The 12932-nt window shown below is 44.2% G+C and overlaps 1 protein-coding gene across 2 annotated transcripts; it reads left to right on the forward strand.

The window, feature by feature from the left end:
• Positions 1-1178: 1178 nt before the first annotated feature.
• On the forward strand, positions 1179-10515 carry THUMPD2 (THUMP domain 2 tRNA and snRNA guanosine methyltransferase). 2 transcript variants are annotated; one of them, XM_084516147.1, is made up of 10 exons: positions 1179-1294; positions 1641-1773; positions 2951-3366; positions 4568-4645; positions 5123-5175; positions 5478-5565; positions 6112-6183; positions 6819-6933; positions 8015-8132; positions 9674-10515. In XM_084516147.1, the coding sequence occupies exons 1-10, from the start codon at positions 1202-1204 to the stop codon at positions 9987-9989; spliced, it is 1482 nt and encodes a 493-aa protein (XP_084372273.1). In that variant the 5' UTR covers positions 1179-1201; the 3' UTR covers positions 9990-10515. The 2 variants fall into 2 exon arrangements, with proteins under 2 accessions (XP_084372273.1, XP_084372274.1); XM_084516148.1 differs by lacking the exon at positions 1179-1294 and adding an exon at positions 1327-1515.
• Positions 10516-12932: the final 2417 nt, after the last annotated feature.

Here is a 12932-nt window from a genome sequence, read left to right on the forward strand (position 1 = left end):
GCATTTTCCATGTGAGAGTCGGGCTTGGCTTGATTTCTGGCTGCTGATTTAACAAATGGACAGAAATATTCACTGGCATAATATAAAATAACATAAGACAAATAGAACAGACAACAAGTTGAGTCCATCTCCTTACATTACCACTCATAATGGGTTTGCCTGGCCCACTTTAAAAGCAGCTGTATTGGAGATGCCAAACCCTCTTCGTTTGATCTTCCCTAGTGCTCTGAAATTTTCCTGATTTTTAACCTGAATCCCCCTTGCTGCACTTCAAGGCTGTGATTTCCTAGGTTACCCCCTGGACATAGAGACCATGTTCCTGCTGTCCTATTGTGGACAGACTTATACTTTTCCTTTTGATTTATTTTATTTAGACTAAACAGCCCCCTGAAAGTGAAAGCAGCAGATCAGGGTTTGGTTCCAGCCCTGTACTACATCCGTCTTGCTTTGGACAGGCACAGCCCAAGGACTTTCAATAGCATTTTAAACTTTCAGTAGCATTTTAAACACTGGTGGCGTGAAGTCTGTTCCTGCTGATCCTGCTCGCTTCTACAGCAATATTTGAGTGGTTTTGGTGCTTTTGGACTGCAGAGACGTGGGGTCATAGACACTGCAGCGTGTAAGGTTGTTGGTGCTGGGCCTGAACTGACATCCTGCCATTTGTTCCTGAGCTGTGGGTGCGGAGTCATCCCAGGGACTATCAGTAAATTTTATTCCTAAATGGTGTGAGCGTAGATACTATTTTAACATCTGCAGAAGGAGGAATGCTGCTGTAATTCTCCCACTTGTCATCGGCCTGGGCTGAAGAGATCATACAGTCTTCTGCTGAAGTACATGGAGCAATAGCTGCATTGGAACATTTGATCGTTTTGCATTTGATCATCTCACATTTGATCGTCTCACATTTGATGATCTCGCTGAGGCAAGGATTAAAAAGGAGACGATGCTCCAGTGCTGTGCCCTGGTGGCACGGGGGTCACACCAGCTCCCAAGAACCCGGCGTTTACGATCGCGTTGACATGAAAAACCGTTCTGCTCGCTGTGACGCCTCAACAGCGCCGGAATAGAAACTTGAACCAAATCCGCTTTTTTTTTTTTTTTTTTTTTTAAGTACTTCTTCCCTCCCCGGGCTCGTGCTGCCGGCCCTTCAGCCGGCCCCCTGGGCGGGGGCGGCCCGAAATGGCGGCGGGGGCGGGCCAAGATGGCGGCGGGCGGGCGGTTCTTCTGCACGGCGGGACGCGGCCTCGAGCCCTTCCTGGCCCGGGAGCTGCGAGCGCGGCTCGGAGCCACTGAGGTGAGAAGCGGTCCTCGTTCGCTGCGAGTCCGTGTTGTTTTATATATCGTGCGGTAAAATTAAATATTTCGCGCTGTGTGCGTCAAGGAGATGCTAAGGAGTAAAATCATGACAGGACACCAGGGAGGCGTCGGCTTGTAAAGGCACTAAAAGGCTTTATTTCACGATATCGCGCTCTGAGGGCTGGGCTGACCGACATCTCCGTCCCCTCGCCACCCCCGGTGAGCTGTGCCTTGCCCGGCTCTTCCCGGTGCGAAGGCGAGGCAGGGCACGCGGTGGTGCTGTTGAGCTGCTGGAGTGCTCACAGAAAATATATTTTTTTTTTTTTTTTCCCTTTTTCCTTAAGGTGGACTATGTTGCGGGGAAAGTCTTCTTCACCGCTGACGCGGAGCCGAGCGAACTGAAGAAAATCAAGTCTGGAGAGAGGCTGTTTTTGCTGATCAAGAAACATGGCCCGCTGCCCGTGTCAGGACATAAAGGTACCGCGCAGCCTGTTCCCCTTGTAAAATTAACACTTGATCGATTTCATCACCTGTGGCTCTAACTGAGAAGAATCAACTCTGAAGTTGTGGTTTCTGTTTTTCTTTTTGTTGTTTTTTACCCAACTGGGCTTTTAAATATGTTTTTCTGTGCTGAAAACAACTTAAAAATATTTTAAGTTCATCTTACCAGCTGACATTCTGCTGGCATAGTGCATACGTATATGTGTATAACACCAGTCCTACACCAAAAAAATTAACAAAACTGAAGTCTGATTCTGCACCCCTTGTATGTGTTTTAACAGTGAGTTATTTATTTTTTTTTTAGGTGATGTGGATTTATACGTATTCTGCATCACCTAACTGTTCAGTATGCAGATTTCTTGTGAATTTCAAGTACTTGTGTCATGTTCTCTATCAGTGTTGAAATAAGAATTTCGAATAAGATGGATTTATGCTTGTATGGGGGTAGGATTTTATTTGAAAGATTACAAGAGGCCTTGGACTCTAAGTATCAAATTTAATTATGATTATTAAATTTAAAACGAGAAATAGAAATACTTAAGTGTTTTTCCTTGACCAGAGTCAAGACTTTTTTTATATGAATTGGCCTCTGTATTTTCCTGCTGCTCTTGTCATAGCTAAGTCAACAGGACATCCTACAGGTAGGTGTAAGTTCAGGTGTACATCAGAGGCTTTGTAGGATTGAAGGCAGAGTAATTAATTAAAAAATAAACTTGTGACTTTTATTCTGAGCTGAATCAAAGTGATTCATGTTCATGTCTGCCAATCCTGGAAAGTGTCCTGGATCTCTAATCCTGGACCAAGTGTTTTCCTGGACCAAGAGGAGGACGATATGTTAGGCTGGTGCTCCACCCCTTGGAGTGACTCTGAGGCAGTCTGGTTTTCTAGAGCTGCTGAACTTCTGCAGAATTCAAGCCCTGCAAAAGTTATTCTTGGTTCTGCAAAGCTTGTAATCAGATGGATGTGTGGGTCTTCAGCTGATAGGGTTTGTGGGTGTTGAGAGCTTGGCTGTGTCTGTAATGTATGCTCCTGCAGTTCCTGGATTCACACGTTACCGAGATCTAAACCAAGTCTCTGACAGATGTTCTCGTTCTGTGGGAACATCAAATGCTGAGATTGAACTACTTAACCTGAAACTAGCGTTTTCTTCCAGGGAAAATGCTGCATGAAATCAGAAGTCTTGTCATTGAGGAACCAAAAGATTGGCTGGATGTTATCGCTGCTTGGAAAAACCTCCGTGGTTGCGAGGGGAAAAAAGATGGTGTCTCTCAGGAAAACCCATCACCTTGCAAGAGAAAATCAGAAGAAGAGATGGATGTTGTAACTAAAAGACAGAAAACAGAGCAAGTAAGAGAGATTGTGTCTGAGGAATGTCAAGCAGGAGCTGAAGAGAACGGTGTGGTACCAGACAGGAAGAGCGATGAGGAAGGCCAACCTGAAACCGAGGCTTCTTTAGAAGACTCTTCCAAAAGCAGTGGAGAGAAACCTGTTGAGAATGAGAAGCACGGCTTCAGCTTCCGAGTTTCTTGTCGCTGTAGTGGAGCAATTGCCAAAATACTTACTTCACAGGTATGCTAACGCATCTGTGTTTTCAAAGAATTTAGTGAAAGTGAAAGGAGGCGTGTGGTTTATTTGCAATTTAATATTTATTTTGTATGTTTTGGAATAACAAACTGGTCTAAACTTTTTCTGTATTTTCAAAAAAAATTTTGAAAAAATCATAAAACCTGCATTTACATTAAGCAAGTGGAAATACAAGCGCTGTTATTAATCTTAAGGCATGATTACCCTGAATAGTTTTTCAAATCAATGTCTTTTAATAAGAATATAATAATAAGAGTGGTTGAGAGTCTGAAGAGCAAGCTGTGATTAGTTTGCAGCTACTTGAAGGGCCGTAGCAAGGACAGCGAAGCCATGCTCCTCTCAGTTGAGGCAGACAGCGTAACAAGGGGCAAAAGCCAGAATCTGCAGCTTGGAAGGACGCTCTTTTGGGTATCATGAAGAACTACCCAGAAGGGTGGTGCAGCCCTGGGACACATCCTGGAGGGTAAATCTTGGTCCTTGGGCTGTCAGCACTCAGCCTTGAAGAGCCCCAACCATTCTGAGAGAGGTGGTGTAGAGATCTCTAGAGACCCCTTCTATCCAACACTGTTCTCATCTGCATTGTATTTTTACCATGAAGAAATGGGAAGAAATGTGTAGCTGTAGTTTATTTAGGTTTCTAAGTTGAAAATAACAAGAGTTAGATTTTTTTTTTTTTCCTCTCTATTAAAGCTGGTATCTTGAGAAGATGGGACACATGAGCCTGCCAACACCAGTGTTTGTTTAAATTGATGCTGTGCCTTTGAATTCTTATGCTGAAGGTACAACTTCCCAGAGGTGATAAAACATTAAAGCTGAGAGAGTTGCAGTTACGCATTGACAGGTTTTCCTTTGGGTGATCTAATTTACAGCCATCAGAAATACTTAGCATGCGATACATAGTTATAAAATGACTACAGCTGTTTGTTTTACCTTGGGTAGGACTTGAACTTCAGCCTCCCACACTCCAGGTGAGCAATAGTCATGTTATCCTGAGGTGTGTTTGCTATGTTTCTATCACTCTGTCCTGGTTCACCTCTTCTGGTCTTTGTATAAATTGTTCTCTAGCAATAAAGAAAGAGTCTTTCTTTCCCAAGGTAGTTAGAAGGGTTGTGTAATCAAGGATGTGATCTGTAGTTTTCTTAATTCATTTATTTTTATTGCCTGTTTGTGGTCTTTCCCTTCACAGGAGATCGGAAGAGCGATTGGCATAGCGCTCATGAAGCAGTTTAGATGGCGAGCTGATCTGCGGAACCCCGATCTAGAGGTAGTGGCACCTGTCTGCCAGGTGGCCTGTTGTTACTTCCAGAATTATCCCAAAATTTATTTATTTATTTATATGTGTCTGCCTTCCACATAAAACACTCCTTCATGTCACTACTTTTTCTAGAAAAAAAAAAAAAATGAGTGCGAGGATACAGTGAACAATCGTCTGCTTAGAGTAAATGGTTTTATAGTTAAAAATATCAAGAAAATGCTTCCTGGAGAAGTTTAAGTGCTAGTGGATGGATCCCCAACTGACAAATCCCTTCCTAGTTCAAATCTTAAATCATCTTTAAACTGGCATTCAGACTATCAAGTGCGATTTCTTCCAAATAATCATAAATTTGTAGAGCATGTGTTTTTGTTCTTAAATCGTATGATCCGAAGTTCATAGATATATCTTCTCTGTCTGGTTTAAATGAGTTTAAGCTACTGTCATCTCAAGTTGAGAGATTTTAATGTTATTTTTTCCCTCTTTCAGATCTTTGTACATCTTAATGACATTCACTCAGCCGTGGGGATTCCTCTTTTCAGGTAGGCATTCTCATCACCAGGTCTGTTTTGGAAGTACCAGAACAGGCATAATTCCTAAATAGTCTTGCTCTCCACTGTATTTATCTTCTGGATTAATATTCACTGGACTGTTGCATTCGTCTTGTGGTCTGTCTGAAGTTAACCTGAGCACATATTCCAGACTTTGCAGTGAGTGGCTAAAAGCAGGCTGTGGCTTCTGATTATTTACAGATCTGGGAAGTTCAGTTCTTTGGGTATTTTATATTATGTAGGGTTTTCTATGTTGTTGTAACATTATCTTACATTGTTTTTGCTGTCTACAGTCTTCCATTGGCAAACAGAGAGTATATCAAAACAGCAGGACTGCGGTCAACAATTGCGTGGGCCATGGCATCTCTGGCTGAAATCAGTGTAAGTGAATGTTCATGGCAAAGGTGGAGAGTCCTGAGTGAGTCCTTTGAAGCAGTGTGGTGATTTTAATTCTTCATGCTTTAATCCACATGGACAGAGCTGGAAATACTTGTGTGGTTAGAGTGCGCTGTCACCTGGTGTTCAACCTCATATCTTCTTTAGTCCAAGGGCCTTCTAAGGATAGCTATTACTTTTTGTACAGATACATGGTAAAATTGCAGGGGTTTTGTCACTGTCCAGATGTTGAAGCTTGTTTGGGGTTGTTCTCCCAAGTCAAAACAGAAGCCAGTGTAATGTTTTCCACAGCTTAATTTGATACCAGTATCTGTCTGCAGTCTAATAAAGCCATTTATGCTTTTTTGTGATATTGTCATACTTCTGTAATATATCATCTCCAAGTATGGCCTGATACCAAAGTGAGTGACTGTTTTTACCTGCACTAGATTCAATGGGCCTGTGCAGGTGATCAGTCTGTGACTGAGTTTGCTTTGTGTTGAGGGAGGAGTCTATCTTGTTTGGGATGCAGTAACCCCTTTCTTTTTGTAGGCGGGTGACTTTGTGCTAGATCCCATGTGTGGGCTGGGAACAATTCTGCTGGAAGCTGCCACAGAGTGGCCCGTAAGTATCGCAGTCGTAACAGGTAGGAGCTTGCCAAGATTTCTTGTAGTTGTGCCAAGAAAAAACATCAATCTGTGCCACAGTTATAATAATGTCCATTAATGGAATGCTGAAACCAAAATGATCTTGATAGACAGTTGTTAAAAGTGCTTTAGTTCAGACATTGCTCCACAGGAATGTAAAATAAAAATCCTACGTACCTGTGTGAGTGGGTGCTGGGAGCTCTGTATCGATAGTGCGGGGTTTGTGTGAGGCAACCTTGGGATTTCTTTTAAAATGCCTGAGCTTATCCTGGAAGTGGAGGTGTCAGTGTGGCAGTACAGTGAATTTTCAGTATTAGAAAACTTTTAGGCAGTGAGACTGTTTGTAGATAGCTGGGATCTTCTGTGAGGACATAGCCTCAATGTTTCTGTGAAATAAAGGTGTCTTGAGTAGCCCAGAACACGAAAGGAGTGAAGATAGCATGAAATTTCCCATTGCTCTGTTGTCTTAATCTATGGATTGCTCAGTGTAATAGCAGTAGATCTCAAAGCAAGTGGTTTGTCTTAAAAGAGCTGTGCAACGAGGCAATTTTGTGAAGGTTTTATTAAATTAATACATGTGTTTAACTATTTTTTTTCTTTTTCTCTGACCAGGAAGCCTGCTACTGGGGCACAGATATAAGTGATTCACAATTAGAGGGTGCAGGTGTGAATATTAAGACTGCAGGTTTGGTGGATAAGATTGAGTTACTTAAAGCTTCTGTGAAAGGTAAGCCTGTAAGCTTTCAGAGTGAGGCATGTTTCAAGTCTTCTGTGGTTATACGGGTAGCGTAGGTACTCTTGAGGTGGTCTGTAATAGAGCTAACTCTAAATAAATAGCTGGCTGGTGACCGCGTAATTTTGTTCTCTCTCCTTCTGAACTTTGGCAAGAATAAGCTCGGCATAAGACAATGAAAACAACAATTTTCAGGCTTGGGCAGTAACTCTGTCTTAATGTTAAATTTGCAACCACAAAATGGTCCAAGAAGCATCTCCAGCCAGGTCGGGTAAGGCTGGCATAGAATCACAGCAGGGTTTAGGTTGGGAAGGACTGCTGGAGGTCTTGGGTTTGTTAATCTGCTTGGAGCAGGGCTAACCCTGAAGTGGGGTTCAGGTGGCTCACCTTATCCAGTCAAGTTCTGAGCATCCTGAGGGATGAAAACCCCGCGATCTTTTCCTTTCACGTGCTGGTTTTACTGGGGCCAAGCCAGCCTGGTGCGTGGCTGATCTTCACCACCACCAGGGTGCACTGCTGTGCCGTGGTCAAAACACAAAATACTCCCAGGACGCAGCAACGTCGCGGAAATACTTCAAAGACACGAGTTCCAACGGAATCCAAGTGATTCTGGCTGAAAGTTAAGTAGATTCTTGGGGAAAAAAGAGGGGGTGGAGGGGAATTTAACATGTGGCTCCTTGCCATTAATGTGTGTTGGTTTGAACATCTGTGCTAAGCAAAATGCTTGCGAGCTCAGCTCTTCGGTTGCATTTTGCTTGTGAAGGTTTACTTGTGCTGAGAAGCAGCAGCTTGGAACCGTGCAGTGCCCTGCTAGGAGATTCTTGCTGTTGGGGCGAGCACAGCACCAGTAACAGGGAACATCACAAGCTGAACCATGCTCTTAAGGGTTTGTCTGTACCCAGTCTGCATTGGGTTGGTAGCTTTGTGGTGGTGTTGGTGAGGACAAACAGAGGAGGAGCTGTGAATCTGGGTGTGCAACCTGTGAAAGAGCTGGCAGGTGCTTTGGTAAGGTGAAGGATGCGATGGCTGCTGTTGGATTTTCAGATAGATGTCAAGATCTCCCTTTATTCTGCAGCGTTGCCATTGCCTTCAGAAAGCTTTGACGCCGTGGTTTCGGATATTCCATTCGGGAAGAAGTTCAAGATCACAAAAGACGTCCGATTCCTGCCAGATACTCTCCAGGAGATGGAGAGGTACGCGCGGCCTTTGTTGTAAACATAACGATGGTTTGTGATCTCGAGCGTTCAGTCAGCTCCAGGTTTGCTTTATTCGAAACACTCTCCAGCTCTGTAATCTGATGCTGTGCAGGCTGTAAAGTCGGAGTCCTTCACTCGTCGGTTAGTGGCTGTTGTGACTTGTCTCGCGAGCTGATGGGAGTGCAAGCCAGCAAGGAATGAGCTTGTTGGCTGAACCACACAGAAATATTCTTTCCACAGCACGCTGGTGAGAGAAAGAAGAGAGAGAAGAGGGTAACCTAGCCAAACTGAAGGCGTAGATAGGCAAATAAAGCAATAATCCTTCCTCAGTTGAGGTCTGCGTAAAATCACAGGCTTTCATTTTGGGTGCACAACTGAGCTTTTACCAGCCTGCCTCGGCAGGAGGGATCTCAGACGGGAAGATGGTGAAAGGCATTTTCCTTTCTGGCAGTGTCCTGCAATAATCCAGCTAGCCACCTGGTCATCTTTTAGATGTCTCCTTTCATATCTCACTCTGTCATTTTGTGGCAGAGTGAAACCAAGCTAATAGCAGGCTGCCTCTAACGGGTGCTTCAAAAACTATCTGTCTCCTTCTTTAATTCCTTTGCTGAAAACAAACCCTTTCTGCAGGACCGGACTTCAGTGGGTGTTGATCACACTCAGGGCAGGAATGTGGCGAGGAGATGGTGAAGGAGGTTACATAGCTCCCCAGAATGGCAGGGTAATCTTACGCTGACCATCCCTCCTCTTGTCTTTGTTTGACATTCTTATTTTCTGGTCTCATTTATTCTGTTGGGTCGTCCTAAGCAAAATATCTCCTTGGGAAGGTGGAGGTGAGGCAGGGGCTGTTATCACGAGACTCCCACCAGTAAGACCGTTCGATGCACTTGCTGTGAGCACAGCCAGGATAGTCTTTTTTTTCCCTTCTCAAAGCCAAGTGTAGCATTTCCTCCTGTGCTAAGAAAAAACGAGTTACACACAATGGTGAACTTTCCTTGGTTTCCTGTGTTTGAGAGACTTCAAGGATCAGTGCAGCGTGGAAAGGATGGACCTTTTAAAGCTTTCAAAGGGAAAGGCCAACGTCAGAATTGCCTTACCAATGTGAAAAGCTCTCTTTTGCTGTGATGGGAAGCTGTTCCTGTGCATGCTGGTGGAGGCTCAGGGCTTGCTCCTCATTGTGAGGCTCAAAAATGGGTTTTGAAGCTGGTTGTGCCCCTGGTTCCTTGGTACAACATGAAAAGCAAAAAAGCTGAGTCCATCCTCAGTGCTCAACAAATAGAGAACTCCTGAGGTCAGAAATGTTTGGAAGTCAATAAAGGGCCCATTTTTCCCAATCAGCAAGAGGTATAAAGATGGGGAATTTAAATTCCCTTTGGGAATGTAGCTTACTGAGTTGAGCCATTACATTTAACATGCTCAGGTGTGATCCTGCGTGCAGTTGGCACCTGAAGTATCGCTGTTGTCAAGTTGTGCACAGATAAATGAACCCAGGCAGGACGAACACCTAACCTTTATTTTTTTTTTCCTGCAATTGCCAGAGTACTTCGTGTTGGAGGGACCGTTGTGTTGCTCTTGAGTCAAGATCTCCATAAGCGCATGGACAGCATTACCAAGAGTGGTGAAAACCAATCTCCTAACACCAGTTCTGATGGTGCAGGGGAAACGACCGCTGTGGAGACCTCGAGTAGTGACGGGAATTCTTCCTCCGTGGTGAAAGGTGTTGAAGAAGCCTTTCTCAGCAGCAGACAGCCACGTTTTGGGTCGCTGGTGCTGGATGGCGTCTATGAAGTTAGCCTTGGCAAGACGGTTGCTTTCATATACAAATACAGGAAGGTCTCTGCTGCTGGGAATTAGTCGCTTAGGTGCGCTGCCTAAGGTGTACCTGAGTCCTGATATACTTGAAAGCAGCGTGGCAGTGAACTGGTGGAACCCTGCTGATCCCAACCCTGTGCCATTTGTTGGCTCACCTCACTTCGTGTGAACTATGCTGTTGCTTTTTCTCTTCAGTTTTTAGGAGAGGTGGAAGACACCAGCTAGAGCTTCAAACGTTTTTAACATAAAATAGTGTCACGAGGAAGAGTCCTCAAATCCTTGCTTAGGCAAAGCCTCCTAATATCATGAGGAGTTTATTCAGGAGAAAAAGACTTGACTTGCCGTACTGCAAATATTACATGTAATATTCCATGTAAATGGTTTTTCACCTTCAGCAATGTTTTTCAGAAGCACTTGTGAACAAGTCTCCAACTCTTCTTGAGGACCTGACGGAGGGCTTTCCTATGTCTCTTGCAGTCTTGTATCACTTTAAAGGTAGTTTGTGATCAATCTGAAATGTCGCTATTCGGATATTTTTTGAGTGAACAATAAATTATTTTTGTATTAATTCCTTGTGGAGTTAGCATGTGTCAATCGGGTGAGCTTTAGCTTTTTAGTGTGAAGACTTCTTTCTATAAAAACAGTGCTTTTCCTTGCTTGCTAGTTCTGCTTGAAGGGCACAGTGTGGCAGAAGGAAAAACTTGCAGAGTGAACAATTAGAGTTGACTTCTGTCTGCGGAGAATCATATGGAAAAATTTTCCTGAAAAGGGAGAGGTCTTAATTCTTTCAGTCTATGCTAAAGGTATTTTGGGGGTGATAGTCTAATTCAAAGCTTTCCCAGGGTTGCTGAGCTGACAGTGAAGTATTTCTGTAGAGAATTATTGTAAATTGCTTTCAGATGGTATTTTGGATGAGCACTTGCAACTTGGCAAGCTGGGATGGACTCATGCATTGTGTTCCTCTGCTGTGAGGAGTATGGAGATACAATTAGAAGTGTCTGTCTGGGTTTTCTATGTTTTTTTTTCTTCTTCTGCTACATTGGCTGGGAAAGGGAAAAAAACCTGACTTTTCATGGTTAATTGCACTTCAGGAGAGTAAATCTCAGTGCTGTTGAGAGCTGCTTGTGCAGCTCGTGTCTTGTCTCGGCTTGAACCTCCCAGCCTGGCTGAATGCATGGGGTTATGTTACCCGTGATGAGCTCTGCTCATCTCCTCGAACGCTGTGAGGTTCTGCTTCCTAAGTTGGCTGTGGCCCCTCTGGGTGGAGGTTCTGCCTTCTACCATGACAGCCACCCCCAGTTCAGCATCACTCATAGATATTTGTGCTCTTCACCCAAGGTGGAAACAAAATTTTTTTGTTAAACCTTCTCGGTGTTACGTTAGATGCATAAACCATTTTGAGAGTGTATTTCTGCACTCTGCTTATGACAAGACAAACATGCAAGCAGGTAAGATCTGGCTCTAGCAGAACCTGGCAGTGTTTGCTGAGAAACTGCTCTGTGCTCAGTGGCACGGCCAGGCACAGAGACGTGGGCAAGACGAGCTCCAAAGCTGTGCTTAGTGCTGACGCTGGTTTGTCTTGTCATTGCTTCCTGGTATCTGGATTGCTCTCAGACCAATTTTCTGACCTTGTTGGGTGTTAGTCTCCTTTATATGGCTCTGTTTCTTCTCCTAATTTCCACTGACTTTTTCTGGTATCGTTTAATTGATGGTTCTTGCATTAAGCTGATGCTCTCTGTTCTACCACTCTTCTCTTTCACTTCCTCTTCTTTCCTCTCCCACCTGTTTGTTCTTCAAGCAACCTTTCCTTCTCTCACTTTTCCCTTCTTCACTTCCAAACCCTGTGCTTACAATATTCACCCCTATTACTGCTTTTTGTTTTCATCTTGTACTACCAGCCTGACTGCTTCTCTGAGTGCTCAGCTCCTTCAGCAGCATCTGCTCAGTTCCTGACAGCCTGTGCCCCTGCGAGGCAGCCTGAGGGACCTTCTGGGTTTCCAGCCAGCTCTTTCCTGTGCCCAGCAGGTGTGAAACACCTCTTCAGCAACAAATGTGTGGATGCTGTGTATCCAGGACAACGCTGGCTCTTAGGTGGTGGCAGAGGGATAGCAGTTTGGGATGAGTTGTGACAGATGCATCAATGTAGCACCAAAGTCCCTTAATTATGAGGACTTGCACTGTCAGCTTGAATGATGCCTGACAGATTAGCGTAGTGATCTCATCAGGTAACTTGCATGTCACTTCTGTCAAGCACTAAAGAACACAAGGCTGCTCCTCTTCTAGCACCCACTGCCTCTCTGTTGCTGCGAGAAGCTTCTTTGCCCAGACAGAGAGGTTTTCGGGGGCTCTGACTTCCTGCTGCTTTGCTTGGTATAAGCGCCAGGCTGTAACCCTTCTGGTTTATGAACTCTCTCTGCTTTGCAAGAGTGACCATTTCCAAGCTATGAAACTGCAGTTGCTGCAAATGATTTTGACAGAGGAGGGTATTTTACTAGATGTTGTAGCTTGACAAAGAGCCTAACACCTCAGAAGCAGGGACAGGAATGGTTTAATCCTCCTCACAGCGTGGCTTGGGTGCCCAGGATGGAAACCTTGGTTATTTACAAATTACACGGGACCTTCATGTACAAAGGTTACACAAGCACATGCTGGTTTAAAAGAAAAAGGTGTGTTTGGGCATTCAGAAGAGAAGGGGGGCACCAAAGCCTTCCTTGAAAATCAAATGCAAAAGGTACGGAATCATATAATTATGCATGATGCCCTGGGGAGAAAGAAGTGTAATCCTGTCTAGGATTTATTTGGCAACAGTGGCTTTCCTTTGATTCCTTTATGAACAGACCCTTTAAAAATTAGAAATAGCCCTAAATTCTTACAGCAGCTTTCTTACCCCTTTAGCCTGCTGCTGCAGATGTCGTGCTCCTCACAGATGTAGCGTGTTGAGCTGAAGCATCTGATTCTGTGCCATCTCTGTCCTCTGAGAGCTGT

This window comes from Aythya ferina, assembly GCF_964211825.1.
Source record: "Aythya ferina genome assembly, chromosome: 3".
NCBI classification, from domain to species: domain Eukaryota; kingdom Metazoa; phylum Chordata; class Aves; order Anseriformes; family Anatidae; genus Aythya; species Aythya ferina.